Raw genomic sequence first — 21337 nt, 5'->3', positions numbered from 1 at the left:
CTAATTAGTTTTCGGCATCCCTTGGTAGTGGTCCGTGTTTGGTCGCTTCCACTCTGGTTGACGGCGACCTCCGGACTAGACGCGGTCGGCAACACGGGATTCGAAGTTCAGCGTCGCCGACCACACCTGGTTCGAAGGGCAACATCAAAGGCCAGAGTGGAAATAATAACAATCGTCGGTGTCAGGCCACAAAGACGGGTACGGAAAATGGAGGATGCAGCCAACGCGGTGTTCGCATTGTACATCAATATCGACCGCATTTTGATAACACATTTCCTGAAGAAAAACATCGCGATCACGAAACGTACTACACAATCCGGATATGTTTATGCCAAAGATTGCACCAAACTGTCCGTCACTTGCATCACATTGCGGCCGGCGAGCTTTTCCTGTTTTTTTTTTAAAGATTAAGTCCGAACCCTTTCGTCGGCTAAATTCTTTAGATCCACGCCCACGCTAAGTGGGGATTGTTGCGCGAGTGCTGACCCACCCCGCGCGCTCCATCCGATCGTTAACTTCCGCGTCAAAAGGAGAATTTTACAACGAAAGCTTAACGTGCCGCGGTCTTCGGCGTGGTCTGTCTTGCCGTCCCCTCTGACGTCATCTGACCTTCAGGGCGGCCGCTGCCACCGGCCGCGAGCCATCCCAGTCCGTGGAAAATGCAAGCGACTGAACCGACCTGGACACGGATGGGCGAATCGGATGGTATGCGCTCTGAACACCTAAGCCATCGAAACAGACCTTGCATTTGATAGAAATTGATCAGAATTGTGCATATGTACCATTACGCGAAGGCGAGGAGATTGTGTCTCCTTAAGCATCTAAGAACTTTTTTGAAATGTCTTGAGATACTTCATGCCGGGATCCTTCGTGAAAAGGTCATAGGTGATATTGAAATGGTTCATGTTTGCGATGTAAATATTACGACGCCACGGGTGGGTCAGGTCGAAGCAATTTCGGGGTCCATGTTTGCAATACGTGGCCACCGCTTCAACGCACGTAAGCTTTGTGGTTTGCATTGCATTCTTGCGAGTTTCGGGATTGCTTGGACATTGCAATAAAAGGGTGCAAATTTTTAGGCTCTATGCCCTCCCAGAGAATTGCAGACTCCTGCCAGCTAGCATTGATGTCATGTTGCACTGGAGGCAAGTGATAACTTGCTTTGTGCAATTATAGGACATTGTGACGCTATTGAAACCGCCTGATGATCGTCTCACAGTGTTCCTCTCCAAGTCAACAGTTCGGCTTCCTGCGTTGTCTGTGTGATACGCACAAATAGCTGAATGTCTTTGTCAATGAGAATGCACGAGAGCCTTCGGCTCAGGCGTAGCTTAATCCATAGTTTGCCACGAGCAACGACATCTAGCGACAACTATGTAAGATAGGGGTACTCGAGGCCGGTTACGAGACCGAGGGACGGGCCCGGGAGACATAGGCAAGGGACCTCGAAATCGCTTACCGCCGGTGTGCCTCCACCCAGCTAGAGTCACGTCAAGTACAGATCTTTCATAGGTATATACCCAATAAACGATTCTCGCACGTGATACACGGTATGGAAGTACCAGCATACAAGTACTGTGGAGAAAATTATACATGACTGCACTACTTTTTCAACTGCGAGCCCGTGCGTGCCTTTTCGAGCATGACATCACCTACTGTATACCGATGCGTTAGACCCACCCGAATCAGGCCTCACACGAGCGCCGTGCTATTTGGTCATCCAATCTTCCCATATGTTGCAAATATCGTGACATTCCAAGCTAAAAGATATGTCCACTTGCAGCGAAGAAAACAAGGTAGCCCTTCCTTCGAAGTATTTCGGGTGCTCTTAGAACAATTCTTTCAAACAGAACGAATGCAATACAAGCTTACAGAGGCGAGCAGCATAAACAGCGGTTCACGGAAAAATGCGGCAAAAATGTTCTGAACAGCGAAGCCCAAGGGTGATAAAGATTGTCGTACATGCACGACGATGCGCGAGTACGTTTTACTGATTTACCGGCACGTGTGAGGATGCACTATCTCTAACAGGCTGATTTGACACGGGTCAGTATCATTGCGTGCAGCTAAGCGCTGCTGTGACCTCTTCGCCTTGGGTGTAATCACATTATAGTCCAGTGTATGCCAATGTTTGTACGTGAGTGTTTGGGACAAATATTGTGTTGCGTGTTAACAAGGAGTAAGAAAGATTGTGGGCAGGCATGTGGTGCCTGTCAAAAATCCAGGGGATACAAAGCTGGAGGAAATATATCGTGCTTTAATTATCCGTACTGAGGAACCTTTATCTCACATCATTAGGGCAAGGGCCTTACAAGACCTTGTTTTCCAAAAACGTAAACGTGCTGGAGCCGGGTTCAAAACAGCCAGGAACGTTTCTCGCAAACCTGAACCAAACTAGCAACGTTGAACGCCGTTGAGAGCAGCCAATGATTGGGTCAAACCGAACTAAAGAGGTAGAAATATCGGGATTGAGCGTCTTTTATCATTACAATCATATACATTGCCTCAGTGTGGAAAGGGTCGCGGTGCCATTCATAGCATACTGGTATACGCGCCGGTTATAAACCATCATTTGGTGTGATCAAGGGCCAATCTAAGGTCATAGAAATACAGTGGTCCCATAATCGTGTACATCTAGGACACCGCATCATCTGTCGACAGAACGACGGGGAGATATATAGGCACAGATGTCACCATTCGGTACCGAAACGTAAGTACCTAATGCTGCACTGTAAATCGTCTTTGCTTAAGAGGTTCCTCTTCAAACCCAAATCGTTACATGCTTTTCAAAATTCCCGATCCTCTTCGGCGTCGGATGCTACTAGACATTCCCACACTACGTTCCGACGGCAGTCACAGTATAATTATACGCATGATGATAGTGTGTATTAAAGCTAACGTCAGTTTCTACTGAGTTGCATCAGTCGCTGCCGTTCAGATGTTTCCTGTTTGTGTGCATTGGTAGAATGTTTCTCCGGCATAAAATGCAGAATATGCGCCCGCGCCCGTGTAAAAAAATCAAAATACGCTCCACATGATTGGTGGAAAGATTCGCGGCTTTCAAAAATACTGCAGGGATGATCTGGTGGTCACCGTGCCAGCTTTTTTCTAACTTCAGAACTTCTCGTCGCTGTCGACTGGTGGAAGGACCTCCACGGGCTCTTCCTCGCCCATCGGGTAGACCTGCTCCTCCAGCTGCTGCAGATGGTGGTAGTGGCTGAACACACACAGCCAGAAGTAGGATGAGAAAACTGTAACATAAAACGTATCACATGATCTAGAGGCTAGATACGAAGTCACGGAAACTCGACACGAAACGGAAGGTAGGCATGAAGTCACGGAAGCTGGACACAGAAACGGGGCTAGAAGTCACGGAAGCGACTGGTCTATGCTAAGTGGAAGGTGGGAGCTATCCAACATTCCTACCTCTCCCTCTTCAGCCACAGTATTCAAGGCAGTGCAGTGCAGTTCCGTGCAGTGCCCATATTATAGCACATTTGTCGTTTTAAAAATGTCAACGAGTGCAATTTATGCATATGCCTCCAGCCGATTACAAATACACCATGTTTGTTGGGGATCTCGGGCGCTCCGCCTTCTGCGGCCATTTAGTGCCCAGTACAACACACGCTAGATATGGATGCTATATCAGTAAATGATATATGAAACAATTGAACTTGTTGACGAATGGCATACTTCTGGCTTTTTGCCAAAAGTTCCACTCGGATCTCGGACTCGGATCAAAGCCGCCGTTGGCAACAGTTGCCAGACGATCAGCACGGAATCGCCCTGGGACCGGGGCCCGACCAGGGACCGAATGGAGACGCGAGATTCATGGTGTCGCGACGCCACTGCCGCATGGATTCGGCTGAAAATGGGAGCCGAGGCTCGCCTACACGCTAGGGCAAACGAGAGCCGCACCCACCTATTTCCGGGACCTCGATGATGCCGAAGCCGAGGAGCTGGTTCACGACGACGCCGTCATCGATGTTGCAGACTATGTACAGGTACATAATGACGCCGACGATGCAGGCAACTAGGCGGAGCAGCGTGACGGTCAGCCAGGGCAGCAGCATGCAGCGGGAGGCCTGAAGCGACACCCAGGACTCATCAGGTCTGGCCGCCGGTCACCAATGGTGGGAGCCCTGATGCGACACCCAGGACACATCAGGTCTGGCCGCCGGTCACCAATGGTGGGAGCCCTGATGCGACACCCAGGACACATCAGGTCTGGCCGCCGGTCACCAATGGTGGGAGCCCCGAGGCGACACCCAGGACCCATCAGGTCTGGCCGCCGGTCACCAATGGTGGGAGCCCTGATGCGACACCCAGGACACATCAGGTCTGGCCGCCGGTCACCAATGGTGGGAGCCCTGAGGCGACACCCAGGACACATCAGGTTTGGCCGCCGGTCACCAATGGTGGGAGCCCTGATGCGACACCCAGGACACATCAGGTCTGGCCGTCGGTCACCAATGGTGGGAGCCCTGAGGCGACACCCAGGACACATCAGGTCTGGCCGCCGGTCACCAATGGTGGGAGCCCTGATGCGACACCCAGGACACATCAGGCCTGGCCGCCGGCCACCAATGGTGGGAGCCCTGAGGCGACACCCAGGATTTATCAGGTCTGGCCGCCGGCCACCAATGATGCAAAGGACTGGTGTGATAACCTGACGCTGGTATGACGCCTGTGCTAGGTGAAATGTGTGGTTGCTGACGTATAACTGACCTCGTTTGGCTAGTTCCGTTACTGGTATGCACCGGTTTCAACTCACGGAATACGGGCCAACGTACCCAGTACAGGACGCCGTCCGTTGAGCACCTGTCACCGGTCACCAATGTTGCCGGCACCGTCTGAATCTCCAGAACGTATGAGCTGCGTTCTAAAAAGGTAGTTTAAGGGGAGTGTCCGACATTTGTTTGGCGTTTTGAACTGAGGAAACCATTTCAATTGTCATTCAGTGCAGTTCACAGCCCTGCCATTTTTGAGACTTAAGATTGTTTTACTGAGCTTCACGTCCGTGAACTTGGGCATGCTATTTGGTGCTGACTTTTGAAGGTCACACGGGCATGCATGATGTCCTAGAAACGTCACACGACTACTGCTACCTTGTTGTCCATGTAGTGTTCAAGTCCACGAAAGATATTGTCATCGAATTATTCGTGTTTTGCGTATGTTAGCACGGTTTCTGACATCAACGCACGTCAGTTGGCTTGGCCCTGGACCAAGGTGATGCGTTATGTGCAGGCTCCGAACACGGATCGAGTTTGGTGCTAAAGAACGCAGGGCAGTGGTGTAATACGGAACTTTATAAGACAGGGCAGAACTTGGGCAGTGGTACGAGTTATGACGAACATAAGACTGGGAGTCGATTTACTTTGATAAAGTGCCAAACCACATCCAGATGGCGATATTGGGTTCATGCAGACAACGTACCGATTAGCACGACGCCTCTCGACAAGTTAAGGCACTACAAGTGAGTCATCCCATCCGCTTCGGTGGCGATTGAGCGCGGCCAGTTTGGCAGCTATTCTGACATCATACCAGCGTTACACGACGCAATCAAACGATGACGTATTGAGGACCATAGCTACTAAAAAGAGCAAATTTGTTGTCAAGAGCAGTCCTTTGTACTTTGCACTCGTACTTGTACCAATGATTCTGATGCTTGCCTCACTATCTTCAGATGTGGAACGTTGCCCTAAGAAGCGGGAACAAAGCGCTTCTAGCATAAAGTTGCCGATCGCTTCAATATTGGTTGAAGTTTTTACATGAGGAATAAAGCCCTGCCCCTCAGATACAAATGGGATGCGCGGCTGGTGCCTTGTGAGAGTCCTATTGTGAAAACGGCGGCTGTAACTGGGCGTTTTCCGACCTGACGGTCGGGTTACATGCCGATGGAATGGACGCTTGGGTGTGCCGTCAGCACAGGCTAAATACGAACATCGCTTTTTTTTCCAAATTTCGTCATTGGCAGCCTTGGTCCTGTTCATGGTGCTATTCATGTCCATGTTCATCCTATTATGAAAGGTCTGATGATTGGTGTTGCATTCTATTTGGTGTTAAGAGCGCTTGAAATAGCAAAAAGCCAGGGCAGTTGAGGCGACTTAAAACTTAATAACTAAAGCGATGAAAATTGTTGTGGTGCATCGAAGTCTCCGCACGAATCTCGGCCTACATCTTGTCCTAAATATCTGTCTTAACCGGTAACTATGGATGGAACAGGTGTTTTATCCATATATTCGGTTCCTGGCTGTCATTTCGAAGCTGCTATTGGAATTAGGCACCGAGAGCGAATGCCTGGATACTATTCATGTACAGCCATTTCCGTTGCGATGAACCACGTATATTTCTAAATATATGGTATACCTTGTATATGCTAGACGATTTCAGCTTTACCTTCATGGCAGCCACACACGACGTTTGATATTTGTCCTGCTTTACGTTGTTCATGTGTAACGAGTTATTTGTTGACAGGTTGTAAGGTCCGATACGGTCCTTGATAATAAGGATCGATGGAAACTTGTCGGATCTTCACACTCAGGTTCGATAGAACTGATTACAAACCAGAGTAGCCTGTCAACAAATTACTCACTGCTGAAAATAGTCAACGTTGTCTACGAGTTCAAACACCTTATCGGCGACTAAGTGCGTGGACCAAACTTGCACATCTCCCACACTACAGATACGCCATCAAGACGGATGACGATGTGCCTCCAGGACGGTGCACCACAGCGGTGTGTGGCATTAGCTCCTGTAAGGATTCTATTTTGATGCGAATTGGTGGAAAATACCACCACACTGGCTAAATCTATGCAAAAAGTGAAGCTCAAAGTGCTGGAACCTGTTTGTACCCGGGACGAAGATCCAGCAATCAACTGACGGATGGATATACGAGGCACACTGTGGTGGTGGGATAGGCAGCCTCTGGCACCTAGAAACAGACCGTAAAATGGGGGGGGGGGCGACCAAGCCTGGTAAAGGCTTAACCAGTGTTTGTCCTTATACCATGTGCCCATTAGTAATGTGCATGATATTAGCTTGTTCATAAAACCAAATGATCAATTCTGGGAAAGGGAAAAACAGCAATGTAATTTTGAGCCGACGTGATCACGAATGTTTCGCATTTGTAATGTGTAGTTGCGCCTTGGTTGTTTGATGATTTGGCAAGATTAATGAAAAGTTACGAAATAATGTAGCACCGTTCTTAATAGTTTTCCGATGATGGGAAACGACTAATTCGGAGAGGAGAAGTGGACCATTATCTAACAAGGAATTAAATGCCAAATATGCTGTCATTTTCAATGGAGCACATGTATATATATATATATATATATATATATATATATATATATATATATATATATATATATATATATATATATACATATATATATATATATATATATATATATATATACAAACATATAATATATTTTCATGCATCTAACTTTGGGGGGGGGGGAGCTGCCCATTGCAGACCTTCAAATTTTGATCCTTTCAGTAGGGCGTGTGGATGTTTAAAATCTCGACGTTCTTCCGATTCCAGAAAAATTGGGCTTTAATATTTTGCAAGCACGAATGGCAGTGGACGTTTGCACTGACATCTTAAACAATTTTTTTTTCAGCTGTGAGAAATGCAATCTATGTCTGGTGTCTGAAGCACACTACTCACGATGTGACGTTGTCACCTGTGAGACATTTAACTCTTTTCCCGCTATCTCTTAGCGCTCATCGGCCCATTAACAGCATCTGAGCTCGATTTAGTATAAGAAATAATTTTGAGTTTTGAAGGATGAAAATTGTGCCTTACTACCTGGAACATTTTTTAGCACGGAGAAGCGAAATGAAGCATGTCCAATTGAAGTAAAACAAAATCCTCTCATTGCTTTTACACATAAAATCCCCCCTAGTGAAAACGTTACAAGTCACGAACACATCGCTGGGATCACATCTGTATATCCACAGCCCGCCATTTGAAACTCTAAGGTCGTGCAACAATGTATTTGTCAGTGTAGGACTGGAGAGAGTTCGTTAACACATATGCTTTCCAAAACTTGAAAGCGTCATCTGTTACTGCATGTCTGAAACATGTCAGTGCCGCCCGTCAGCTGTTGTCATGCCAATGTCGTGTCCTGTTCGTGTCGCATGTGCTCCGTGCCAATGTCGTGTCCTGTTCGTGTCGCATGTGCTCCGTGCCAATGTCGTGTCCTGTTCGTGTCGCATGTGCTGCGTCACGCGAGTGCGTTGTCAGGCGTCGTGAGGGTGTCGTAGTTACACCAATGTAGTGTATGAAACGAAGTTGGCAGCCTTCGATGTTGCATTGGAATGGATACACTACACTGGTGTATTTTAGTTTGTTGGGTTTGTCTGGGATGCTGCTGATAGAAAGTTAGAGGTTTTTATATTGTGAAAATGGATGATAATGTCTATTTTGTTGTCGTTCTTGCCTTCTATATGTCCAGAGATAATTTCTCGTAGAGCTTTTTTCGTCTTGTTTTGGCTTTTGTTTTGTTTTGTTGTCAAAGTTTCTTGTCATGTGGCGCTGTATTTCGTTTCCAACGTCGGAATTTGAATTACCGTTGTTCACCAACATCAGTTTGATTCGTACCAATGCCGGATGCAATCATGACCAATCAGAGCAATGCTTCAATGCGTCTCTGTGAAATGAACTTATGACGCTAATTTTGTGGCGTAGAGGACACTCACTGCCAGCATTTAAGCACCGTCCGTTGTTAGTTTGCTTTCGGTATGCAGTCGTTCTTAATCGCTGTCCTTGCCCATCAACAGTCACGTCAATAAAGGGTATTATATTTTCAACGCTTTATTCTTATGTTAACTTCGGACCAAACTGTTCTTCAAAGATATTTTTGAGACGCTCTAGTTAGTCATTGTCAATAACCTCCACAGACAAGCCGCCTTCATAACAACAGTAAATGCTCGGTCTTATGACATCACCTTTGTGGCGCATCGGCTTCTACATGTCCCATGCAGAAATAAGCGAATAAAGGTCCAAGAAGAGAGCCCATCGCACCACCTTCAATTAGGCAATACATTTGTCCATCAGGCCCGCAGGAATGAACTTCCAGAGTACAAGTTTTTAGTACCTGTTCAGGAAGGCACCTTAACAATTTGAGAGGAGGAATTTCGGTATGAATGAACACGCGTATGATATATATATATATATATATATATATATATATATATATATATATATGTATGTATAAATGTATATATAAAAATCGCTTAATATAGATATATAGATATATAGATAGAGAGAGAGAGAGAGAGAGAGAGAGAGAGAGGAGAGAGAGAGAGAGAGAGAGAGAGAGAGAGATATATATATATATATATATATATATATATATATATATATATATATATATATATATAATACTCCTCGGCCAATATATAACATCCAAGTATATGTATAAACACTTGGATGTTCTATATGAGCCGAGGAATGCTCAGTGACGACAGGAGAAAAGTCTAATGTCTCACAGACGGCAACGTCACATGGTAAGAGGTGTACTTCTGACACCAGATAAGATCGCATTTCGCTCAAATGAATTTCCTTTTTTAAGATATCATTGCGAACTTACACCCTCATTCGTGTTTGCTAAGTGTCGAAGCCCAATTTTCTGAAATCGGAAAAACATGTAATTTTGAGGATACCCACCGCTGATGAAGTCATCCATGCTTGAAAATTTGCGGTAGGTAGTCCGTCTCCCACTAAAAAACGTTAGATACAGAGACTGAAGGGAAATGTCTGATTTTCATGCCATAATTATGATAATTAATATCTTTAAACATGGATATTATATCAATGTGACAGGTAAAGTGGGTTGTCATTCTAAATTAGTTTTGGTACCATGACATAGCCAGCCAGATAAAATGTCGGACACACACATAGAAAATGATCACGTAGAAACAGAAAGAATAAAGACATAGAAAATACGAACGTCAACCGTAAAGTACGTCACGAAACCTTTCCCACCTCACCACAAGTTTCCGTTCTTTTTGTCAGTTGGAGAACTTCGGGGCGGCGGGCTAGACAAAGGATTGGAGCTTATTACCCATTGATCTTGGATGCAATGACAAGGTTGCATGTGCTTTGGGCTTTGCAACTGGATCAATACGCTGCAGCACGAGCTTTTGTCACCCGAGCTTGCTCTGCTGAGGACACAGCACTTCCATTTACCAGGCGACGCGGGGTACCGACAGAGCGTTTAACGGCGGGCAAAGTTCAACAGCCGGCAGCGGACACGGATCGAAGACAAATTCGTAAAGGCTATGGCCACGCCTTCCCCAGCCGTGCCAAATGGAGGCTTTCGGGTGCAAATGGCGTATTTGACTCAGGAATCAATGTTCTTATCCATGACAGCCGAGGCATGACGACTTTTGTGATGCGTGACGCACTGTTTTCTGATGCTCTGAGAAGGTCGGTTAATTATCATGCGCACTGAGCTTTTATGTTGATTTGAAGAAAGGCATGTATGAAATTGTTGTAAAAGACTGCAGACTTAAGCGAAATCAAAATCCCGAACTTGAGAAGAGCTGATATGGCCATATTTGCAAGCTTTGAAGTTTTATGTTGGACCTTACTGAAATGTACTAGATTTATACGGATTGTGTAGGGTGACCGTTTTCCCTTACACGTCGGACCGAATTATATCTGGAATTTTGGAAGGACAGGATCGAAGAGCGGAGTACATTTAAGATCGTTTGACTGGATTGGGTCGCATCCTGGAAACTTGATCGATGAAAAACTCGTAGCATGCGGCATGCACGCACCGCTCATGATTCTGGAGAACTGCAGAGGAGCATGTGCATCGCATGACTGATACGAACTAAAATCGCTCGAGCCCAGGCGCCGGAACGTCATTGCCTGGGTAGCCCGGTGGGCTCACCCGTCCCAATGCTAGCAATGTTGGCATCGTCACCGTAGGGTCGAATGGGAATAATTGACCTTAAATGATGCGATATGCCTATTTTGGGAGGAGGGTGGCATTTCTTCATGGACGTATGGAACTGATGTGAGGGGTCAGGGAAGTCATGGCTCTTTCACTTTCTGATAAATGTTCAATATCATCCCTTAAGTGATCCACGAAAAAAAACATGCTTCAGGTGGGAAGTCGGCTTTTTCATTTTCTGAGGCCTGCCTGAACCAAAGGATGTCTATTTTGCCCTTTTATACGTCATGAAAAGTTGCCCTCACATTTATTTACTGACTTTTCACGGCAGGCCCTGATGTAGATGTGCGATGTGTGGTGATCACAGCTGGCGTGAATAGCGGCCAAAGCTCATTAAAGGGAACTTCAACCAGATCAAGGCGGGGGCAAAAAATCAAACCACTGGTATCACATAAGGACGAAAAAATCGCAATGAAGTGGTGTTCCACCCATTGTGACCACCCATCTACTGCGTCATCCAATGGGTGGCCACCCATTCAATTTGCAACTTACCCACGGTTTTTGATAATTGTGATCCCTCCCCTAATGGCTCATTTCAGCGTTTATCATCCATCTCCATGACCTAGGTAAACATGAGCTAAACAGCACCAGATCGGGTTCAGAACACCTGATGTTTGCCGAAGCAGGGAGCACATTACCCACTTCCGACGTAACATACCTCGGAGTATGTGCCTCTGCGTGGGCGCTGGCCGCCTTGACTAGAGTTCTCTTCCCATTCGGAGGTTTGCCAAGCTGCTGCCCTCAGGTACTGACCTGATGAGTGCCTGTGATGACCATCAGGCACGACGCGCTGGTGATGACGCAGTAGATGAGCAGCACTACGCATACGGTGTGCATGTCTGTCAACGAGATGATCCCAGGTGAAACAAACAGCATGACGCCCATAACGATGATCACATCTGCAAACGTTAGAGTGCGACGGCAAACGACCATCACAGTGCAGATGATATGCCAACAAGGACGTCATGTCTAAGCACCCCACAGTCTACCGGTGACGTCACGCGTGATGGACTGACGTCACTGGTCTGACCTGTGGCGGTGCCGTTGACGAAGTCAGAGACGCCGGCGATCTGGACCTAAGCACCCCACAGTCTACCGGTGACGTCACGCGTGATGGATTGACGTCACTGGTCTGACCTGTGGCGGCGCTGTTGACGAAGTCCGAGACGCCGGCGATCTGGACGCTGCTCTGTTGCAGCGAGCCGGTGACGTTGAGTGCCCATGTATGCACGTCCGACTCCACCGCCGTCCAGACGTTCAGCAGGTGTGACAGTATGCCAATGCCGGCGATGTTGGGCAGCTGGTGAAGAACCGGCTGACGTCACCGTCACACCGAGCGGCGCGGGAGAGGGGCGGGTAGCTGAGGTCACGAGCTCGGTGGAGAATGGCGGGAAAATGTAAAACACAATTGAGAGAGCGGCAGCTAGGCAGCGAGGGACGTCCGAACCGATGGAGCCAACCACCTGACCTCAGGACCGATGAAGGTCTGGCTGGCGTCAGCACCGATGGAGGACCAGCTGATGTCAGGACCGATGGAGGACCAGCTGACGCCAGGACTGATAGGGGACAGGTGACGCTAGGACCGATGGAGGACCAGCTGACGTCAACGTCATGATTACACAGCGAAGCCATTTTCGTAAAAATGCAACTAAAGCTGGACAGCGGACGAATCAATCAAGGATTTGGTCGACAAAATGTATTGGGTAATGCGCATCGTTATAACGTAAACGTAATTATAAATGTCTTTCAACCACCCGCAGGAGTGTAATTTACTTTTCAGTTGGGGGCTTCAGCCTCTCCCCCCACTCATTCGGCTTAGACCCCCTTCCCCCCCACACACACACAAACACACACACACACACGCGCGCGCGCGCTCATTTTGCGAAACTACGCCCGTGGCCACCCACCCTAGCACGCAACCTTTTCCGCATATTCGAGGTGTTATGAAGCGCTAAACGGACAAAACCGCCCACAATTGTTTAGGAAAGGGGCACTCTGAGATATGGTTTCAGTACGATCAGAACGAGGACATGGCAAGTAAATGGCTTATGGTCTTCATGAAAATATCGCGTCAACTATACCTCCTCACGCGGAAGCCGCAATTATATTCATTAGATCATGCATTGCTCCGGAATGTGCCGGCCACCCGGTACAACAAACAAAACAAAAACATGTGAGCCATCTTCTTATGCGATCATTGCTTAAAGGCAATGTTTTGCATCTGGACATATGTAAGGAAGTATCAAACAATAAAATAAGCTCAGTCGCGATAATTGGCATACTTTTTGGTGGAAAAGACTGCACCAGACAACACCCGTTTAGGAAATATGCTCAATACGTCATTGTTTGATTACGTCATCGTACCTTCCACAACATTGATTGAGAGACAACTGACGGCCGTTGCATCTCGAAATCGTACTCACGAACGCCGGATATGAACGACTGGACAATTATACTTGTACTGGACTTGATCGCTGCATGGCTAATGAAACGACAGGATTTGAATGACGTCATTATGAGGTCACGGATACCTGGGTGACATTGAAACCATCTCCCCGAAAAAGCCTGCACATATTCGCGGGCATGTAACTCAGAAACTAGAGGGGTTTAGGTCTTAAGAAGGGAGAACGTGAACCACACCGTGTAGTCTTCAAGATAGCTATTTTACTTCAAGACCCCATACAAATGTGGAACATTCCGTTTAATTTGACTGGTTTTACGCCCACGCCATCCAGGGAACCACCAACGGGTCCGGAACATCCCTCGAGCCTCCCCCTCCCCATCGCCACGACGGCGTCCGAGCGCGAGCCCGCCGCACACCCCTCGAGGCGTTTACCAGTGTCAACACGCCGATTATGATGCTGCCCTGGTAGGTGGTGAAGCAGCAGCAGCAAGTGCTCATGCACGCCATGATGTCGGCTCAGCGTGTGTCCGGCTGCCTGTTCTTGCCACGCACACGGTCGGTCCGCTGTCACCCCAGGCGACCGTGGATAACACAACACTGCGTTGGCGCCGCCGACCGCCGCCCCGCCTCGCGCTGTTGATCCGTTGCCATGACGACAGCGCCCGAGGCGTCTCCCTCGCACTCTTCGGGCGCCGAGGCGTCGTTGGTCGAAGCCTGGGCATATTTGGCGCACCGAGTACACGGCAGTGGGCGCGCGCATACCGCCGGTCCCGCGGCGAAAGTGCCCCTCAATGAGACCCGTACCGACGCGAATACGTTCTGGCGGTGCGCAGCCATTGTGTCGAGGTATGATAAAGAGCTGGCGGGTCGCCGGTCGATGCTTAGGTCACGGCGGCCGCACCGTCGGGCAGCCATCCGATAGTGGCGGTCGTCCGGCGCCCATGCAGATGCCAGGCTCCCGCACTGTGTGATGCATGGCTCCCGCAGGCGCCTGTGAAGGCTTCACACGCTCAATGCCTTCCTGTCTGTGCACCGATGCAACCATACTGACATCATTTCGCTGAAAAAGGGTCAGAAAAAGGATGATGGCCTGCGAAATTGGCCGACGAGTTCCGGCCATTGAGCACAACTTGCGGATCGAGTTGATTACATACGCGCTTCGAAGGTACTGGATGCGCGGAAAGCCATTACCACAAATGTTGCCACCCGTGACGCAATTGGGACGACACGTATACCTGTCCTAGCTGGTTTCCCTGATTGGCCGTGACGTCACTGATAAGCGGACAGCGTTGGCTGAGTTCCATTAAAACGTCACAGACGACGACCACGGTTCCGAAAATAAGGTAGTTTGCTGTCTCTAGCGTTTTCGGGCATTTTTTGTGACTTGGTACTCGCATTGCACAAAGAACCTTGCGGTGAGATCCCCAAATAGCTGTAGGTTGGGCTCATTCCATGAATGACAACTGATGATCGCACTGTAAAAATATGTATATTACCATGAAGGTGACGTAAATGTTATACGATCTCAGAACAGCTTGGCACGGCAGCGTTTGTGTGATTTACGTCAAACCGTGTTTTCCTTTCTCCTTTGTCAACGCCGACTCATTCTCTGTCATTCCCCGACACGCACTCGTTCACGGCGGGGACATTTGTCCACTTGCCTGGCCGGTCCCATTAGACAAGTGTGCATACTCCTCGCCCAGCTGCCCTTGATTACCGCCGCAAACAGGGGCGTCTCCGGACCACGAAATAAGGAGGCTCACGCAGTGTGTTCGATATGCGCAGCTGAACAGAATAGAGCTCATCAGCAGACAAAACGAGGGGACCTGCACAGCATCAAGTTCACAATCACTCATTGACCTTGTTTTCGGCGTCTGCCCCTGTCTTCGGATGGGCCCGCCGGAGACGCCTCTGTAGCGTTCCCGAGGTGGACAGGCGCACATTTTGTCACTCTCTTTCACCCGGGGCGCTGCTAGTCGGTGCTGCCAGCTCAACCAGCATGTCTGTGATCGTGAAGCTGAAGAAATGGAAGGAGAGCAGACCAAACAAGAATACGTTCCCCACCAGCCACCTGGAGACTTGGCCTGAGAGGCAGCGACGCAAGACAGCCCTATTCATCATCTACCTCAAGACTCTTGTCTACTTCTCTGTGGTTGCCATGGTGATGCCGCCGACGTGGCCTTACCTCCAGTCGCTGGATCCGAACGCGTCCAAGACGCTGGTTGGCTGGATTATTGTTGGCGTTCCGGCGCTGCGACCAATCAACGCGCTGCTGGTGGGATGGGTCCTCAAGCACCTCTCGATCCGGACAGTGACCATCATCTCGGGCATATTCATCCTGGCATCCTGCGCCATGTGGTCTACTGCTTATCATGTGGGTGGCTGCGTGACTGGGCGCGCTGTGGATCTCAGTGGCCATGCCAAACCACTGACAACAGGCTGTGCGATGAAGTCACAGCTGACAAGCAGCGCAATTTCAAACTTCCTTCAGACTGTGATTCGGTTTAAATGGTCCTAGCCAGTTATTTGTTGACCACCGAGCGAAACTAGGTAGACAATGTCGACCGTTGTCACGCTTCCAAATTCGTTTTTTTCAAGTCTTGTAGCTTAAGTCGTATTTTGGATTTGTGCTTGTAAGTAGTAGATGTATACAGTTTTTACTCAAATGCAGTGTGTCACAGTTGTAACCCGTTGTTGAACTGACAGGAGCCAGGCGAAGCAGCACCATGAGTCACAGGATATTTTCCTGTCGATTGTATAGTGCTCCCGCATATCGTCGACTGGGTTCTCAGGGTTCCTTGCGAGTTATGGAATAGCCCGTTTTCAAAACATCTGCCGGCTTTGCTTTGCGTGCAGTCACATTCGAGTAAATCTGGGCTCAAATCTCCGCCAACTAGGTCGGCTTCTGTACTTGAAAAGCAATGTCCGCCAGATTAATGGTTTGAATTATGCGTCGGTCAAGTCGCTCTTCGACTTACTGAGTTCTGTGCCGATGAAGAATAATGCCTACTTAGTCTATGGTCAAGCATGGGATCTGGTATATTTTTTACTTCTATTTCCAGACAGGAAAAAGCAAGCATGAGGCTGCGCGGATTCGCTCTGGTGGCCCGCATTGATTCAAGATTGATTTTGTGCCAGTTGTGCGTGTGAACCTAACCAAATCACATCGCGAAACAAGCTGCCGTTGGCCGCTTTTATCCAAGCAATAGCCCAGAAACAGCTTTTCGAATCCACCCCTATAGAGTGACTTAACCTTCAAGTTGGTGCGCCCGCTTCAAGTAATGATTGGAGCTTGAGGCTGTTTGCGATGATCTTACGACCGTTCCGAGGTTGAAGTGATCTGTTTCTATCGTTTTCGCTCCCGAGGTCGTATGCGCTGAATAGACAGGCTAAGGCACGACGGGGGGGGGGGGGGGGCACTAGGCAGTAAGGTCGGTCGGGCAGTAATTTCCAACACACCCCATGTCAGAGACTGGACGGAGCTGAACTGCTCACTAACCATGCCGGAAAGAGCGTGGAGGATATTACAGACCCTGCATGTTTGATCCACAAGAGCATGATGATGCTGTTCATGCTGGTGATGACGATGATGGAGATGATGGCATGATGTTGATGGTCAACCCTCATCACCACCATCATCTTATAGCTTTTGCCAAAACCGTCGCGCTTCGCAACTTTGCGATGGCTATCACTGCGTGCATTCAAATTTTCAGCGTGCACGCATGTCCACAGCGCGCGTCGCGACTGCTCCTGAGTACAGCCTCCGACATGGCTGTAGCGCGCTGCCTCTGACAGAGCGCGTTCGGCTGCAGGCGCCGATATACGGCGGCTACTGGCTGCTCGTCTCGCGGTTCGTGATCGGCTTCTTCGGCGCCGAGTTCCAGATCGGCACGACCCACGTGGCGGCGGCCACCACCCGGGAGGAGCGCAGCACGGCCATGACCATCCTGGCCGGCTGCCTCAGCATCGCCTACATGATGGCGCCAGGTCAGCTGCCGCCGACGGCATCCTCCTGACAGGCAGCTGAGCCGCCGCCGCCAACGGTACCCTCCTGACTGGCAGCTGAGCCGCCTGTCGCTAAACCTGAGCCGCCTGTCGCTAAACCGCCGCCGCCAACGGCACCCTCCTGACAGGCAGCTGATCCGTTCGTCGCTACACCAGAGGAAGCGTATTCTGGCCCGGTAGATCCTGTGTCTTGGCGACGCAAGTCTGGCGTAAGTCGCGTTTTGATGCGTCACAACTCGTTATAAAAACCGCAAGAAACACACATGGCTAGGGCCTCTGACGCGCATAAACATCTTGCAATACTCTCATTTGGAGTCGTCACTGGCTAAATCTAACGAGGCAGCAAACTTTTGCATGCAGCCTTCACAGGAACACCCTGATCATTCAACGTGACCCATATCAACTCAATATTTCTTCAAACTACAAGTCTTTGGCACGATACCTGACGACCCACAAACTCACATTAAGGTGTTGTAGGAACGTTATGACAAAATGCAGCCAGTGTTTTCCAACGAATCGCAATTCCGCCAATCGCCTCGCAACAAAGCGTACATCGTCCCACTACTTCCCTTAGCCGCTCCTGCCCAAGGGACCGTGCGATATCTCCCAAGTGAAATTCACCCATAACCTGCCAGCCAACCGTGCAGTAGTATGCCAGCGATCCTCCACACTCATCACAGACCTGGAACAGAGTAGACAGATGCTCTCCAGTCCTGGAACAGACCCTCAGAGTCAGCCTGCGTCGCGTCGCATGACCCTTAAATGGGAAGTATCAAGGTGGCTGGACGCTTTGACCCCGCCAGCATTCCGCTCTATATGTGATAAATTTCGCAAAGTTTCATTCCGAAATTAGAGGTACGCATGTTACAATGCGGCTGCACGCCACACCCCAACACGAAGAACTATCATAGGCACCAGCATTCAAAAGGAAAACTTTGGAGACCACAGCCCAGTTCGTTATAGACTGTCTCCTTTCCGTGCATCGCTAATCCAAGTTATTCAGAAACGTGGTTTATGTTTTATACTTTTACACGACGGTTTTTCAACATCCAATAGCGCGCCAATGCATTCGTTTCGCAATACACCGACCCATGCTTGAGCGGCTCCCTGTGTGGGTATCCACAGTTCCAAAAGGCAGGCATCGCAAAAGGCGGGCTCCCGCTCTTTTCGGCAGGTCCGTTGTGACGTCAACATATTTGCTTCTTAGGAAAGCAAACATCGTCAACGAACTGGGGAGGGAAGCACGGGACGGCAAATATTTGCATTAACCGGACGGCGGGTAACTTAGTGATGGTGCTAAGAAGCATACGTGCATGTTGCTGCTGATTTATGTCAGGTTCCTCATTTTCAAATAATATCTGCACCAGTTGCAACGAAACATCAAGTTTTTCTTGACTCGTTTGGAATGATAGCTTGCTTGGTTTATTGATTATCCGAATGCGCAGATGTGTGTGATAATAGTTTTCTTCCACCCGTATCAGTTATCCATCACTATCTGCTGCGTGAAGGTGCTGCATGACAGACGTCATGTGGATCCCCTCGCACCCGTGTCAGTTATCCATCATTATCCGCTGCGTGAAGGTGCTGCATGACAGACGTCATGTGGGTCCCCTCGTACCCGTGTCACTTGCCCACCACCATCCGCTACATGAAGGTGCCCCGCGACAGACGTGACGTCAGTCGTCTCGTACCTGTGCCGTTTGTCCATCACTATCCGCGTGTTTGACCCACCCCGCAGGTGTGATGTCGATCATCTCGTACGTGGGTCCTGTGGGCGTCACCATCTGCGGCTACATCCTCAACATGTACACGGTGGCCGGCCTGCTCGGCATGGTAGTGTACGGCACCGCCCTGGTGCTGTTCATTGTCTACTACGAGGAGAACGACATCGCTGTGCGGGAGGACAAGCTGAACGAGGTGCGGACCGGTGGAGAGAGGAAGGAGGGAGGAGAGAGAGAGGGAGGAAGGGGGAGAGGGAGACAGACGGACAAACAGGCAGACAGACAGACAGACAGACAGACAGACAGACAGACAGACAGACAGAGACGGACGGACGGACGGACGGACGGACGGACGGACGGACGGACGGACGGACGGACGGACGGACGGACAAACAGACAGACAGACAGACAGACAAACAGACAGACAGACAGACATACAGACAGACAGACAGACAGATAGACAGACAGACAGACAAACAGACAGACAGATAGGCAGACAGGCAGACAGACAGACAGACGGACGGACGGACGGACGGACAAACGGACAGACAGACAGACAGACAGACAGACAGACAGACAGACAGACAGAGAGACCGACAGACAGACAGAATAAAGAAATGCTCTAGAAAATATAACCCACTTGAAGAAAGTCACAGAACGGATACGAGAATTAGCAGGACTCAATAAGCAGCAAGAAATTAAGATGGAAAACTGGTGTGTCGTCAGTTTAACTACAACTGTACATGTACTTGAGTTTCTGGAACTTAGCTGTCGTCGTTTTTAATGTTGAAACGGATATGGGCACGCGCTCTCACTCTTGTGAAGACCTGAAACGTGCGTGCTCACCTTGAGATGAGCTTGACCTGTGACCCCGGCTGTGCCCGCAGGCGACAGCGCCGCCGGTCAGCGGAGAGACGGACGAGGCGCCTCAGTCGCCGGTCGTCACCGATTACCTGGCAGTGGCCATATGCAACCTGCTGGGCGCCCACTGCTACGGCTGGCTGCAGCTTCCGGACACCATGATGACGCCTATGGCGATGGACCTGTACGGCTGGTCGGAGGAGCACGCCGTCCGCCGCGCCGGCAACATTCTCACCCTCTACGGCGTGCTGGCGCTGGCCGGCTTCGCGCTGTCCGGCCGCCTCGCCAAGCGCTTCCCCGAGCGCGGCATCATGCTCGCCGGCAACTTTATGTACCTGCTGGGCGCGTTGGTCATGTTCCCGGTGGCGGGTCCGACGCCGCCGCTGGCCGGGCCGGCGCCGGCGCCGACCGCCGCCAACGCCACGCTGGCGCCGGGCGCCGTCGCCGCGGCGCCGCTGCTGCGGTCGTACCGCTCGCGCGGCGGCCTCGCCTACGCCATGAACCTGGCGGGAGCGGCGCCGGCGGGCCTGCCGCTAAGTCTGCGTGACCTTGACCCGGTCACGGGCCGTCAGCTGGGCTGCCCGCCGTCGCAGACCTGGTGCCTCACCGAGCCGCGGCCGCACCTGGCGCAGCTGGTGATCAGCTTCGGCTTGGTGATGACGGCCACGCCGTTCATGCTGCCCATGGTGAACTCGGTCATCTCCAAGCTACTACCGGCCGGCAACCAGAGCTTCATGTGGGGCGTGGTGAACGGCTCGGCCAACGTGGGCCGGCTAGTCTACCCGCTGCTCAACATCTACCTGTACACGTACCTGGGGCCGCGCGCGCAGTACGGCGCCATGATCGGCCTGTGCCTGCTGACGGTGACGCTGCAGCTGGCGACGTACCGCCGCCTGAAGCCGAGAGGGGCCACCGAGGATCAGATCCCGCTGACAGAGTCGGCCGGCACCGACTACGGCACCGCCGGCACCGAGAAGGCACGCGGCTAACGCGCGCAGGCGCGAGGGTAGAGGGCAGGGACGCGGGGGTAGCGGGTGCGGGTAGAGGGCAGGGACGCGGGGGTAGCGGGTGCGGGTAGAGGGCAGGGACGCGGGGGTAGCGGGTGAGGTGCAAGGGTAGAGGGCAGGGACGCGGGGGCGGTGGGTAGGGGTGCAAGGGTAAAAAGCAGGGACGTGGGGGCAGCGGTCAGGGGTGTAACGGTAGATGGTTAAGACCCAGGAGTAGCGGGTAGGGGTGCAAGGGTACAGGGCAGGGATCCGAGGTAGCGGGCGGGGGTGCGAGGTGCAGCGGGAGGAGCGTTGAAGTGAGAGATGAGGGTGCGGGGGCTGCGGACAGAAGAGCAGGATCAGAGAGGTGGGTAGAATTGTAAGGTG

At 50.5% G+C, this 21337-nt stretch overlaps 2 protein-coding genes across 2 annotated transcripts; one reads left to right on the top strand and one right to left on the bottom strand.

Annotated features, from left to right (window-relative positions):
* Positions 1-402: 402 nt before the first annotated feature.
* On the bottom strand, positions 403-13948 carry LOC119109061 (uncharacterized). The gene is made up of 5 exons (XM_037232598.1): positions 13810-13948; positions 12111-12273; positions 11727-11812; positions 3923-4085; positions 403-3251 (listed from the first exon to the last, which is right to left on the bottom strand). Exons 1-5 carry the CDS (start codon positions 13882-13884, stop codon positions 3115-3117), a joined length of 624 nt encoding a protein of 207 aa, XP_037088493.1. The 5' UTR covers positions 13885-13948; the 3' UTR covers positions 403-3114.
* Positions 13949-15301: 1353 nt separating this feature from the next.
* LOC119109060 (major facilitator superfamily domain-containing protein 8) lies at positions 15302-20984 on the top strand. Its single transcript, XM_037232596.1, has 5 exons — positions 15302-15751; positions 17190-17364; positions 19121-19299; positions 19991-20355; positions 20437-20984. The coding sequence occupies exons 1-5, from the start codon at positions 15377-15379 to the stop codon at positions 20951-20953; spliced, it is 1611 nt and encodes a 536-aa protein (XP_037088491.1). The 5' UTR covers positions 15302-15376; the 3' UTR covers positions 20954-20984.
* The last annotated feature ends 353 nt before the right edge of the window (positions 20985-21337 follow it).

Source organism: Pollicipes pollicipes, unplaced genomic scaffold (genome assembly GCF_011947565.3).
Source record: "Pollicipes pollicipes isolate AB1234 unplaced genomic scaffold, Ppol_2.1 Scaffold_7229;HRSCAF=8576_pilon_pilon_pilon, whole genome shotgun sequence".
In the NCBI taxonomy this organism is placed as follows: domain Eukaryota; kingdom Metazoa; phylum Arthropoda; class Thecostraca; order Pollicipedomorpha; family Pollicipedidae; genus Pollicipes; species Pollicipes pollicipes.
The sequence above is the reverse complement of the archived record's forward strand: the minus strand, read 5'-3'. Positions and strand labels throughout refer to the sequence as shown.

Coding starts and splice junctions, on each gene's coding strand:
- LOC119109060 (XM_037232596.1), top strand. CDS start 15,377: ATGTCTGTGATCGTGAAGCTGAAGAAATGGAAGGAGAGCAGACCAAAC. Junction 15,752..17,189: donor TGTGGTCTACTGCTTATCAT/GTGGGTGGCTGC, acceptor GTTCGGCTGCAG/GCGCCGATATACGGCGGCTA. Junction 19,300..19,990: donor GGGAGGACAAGCTGAACGAG/GTGCGGACCGGT, acceptor CTGTGCCCGCAG/GCGACAGCGCCGCCGGTCAG.
- LOC119109061 (XM_037232598.1), bottom strand. CDS start 13,884: ATGGCGTGCATGAGCACTTGCTGCTGCTGCTTCACCACCTACCAGGGC. Junction 4,086..11,726: donor TCATCACAGGCACTCATCAG/GTCAGTACCTGA, acceptor GTGTCGCTTCAG/GCCTCCCGCTGCATGCTGCT. Junction 3,252..3,922: donor CATCGAGGTCCCGGAAATAG/GTGGGTGCGGCT, acceptor TTTATGTTACAG/TTTTCTCATCCTACTTCTGG.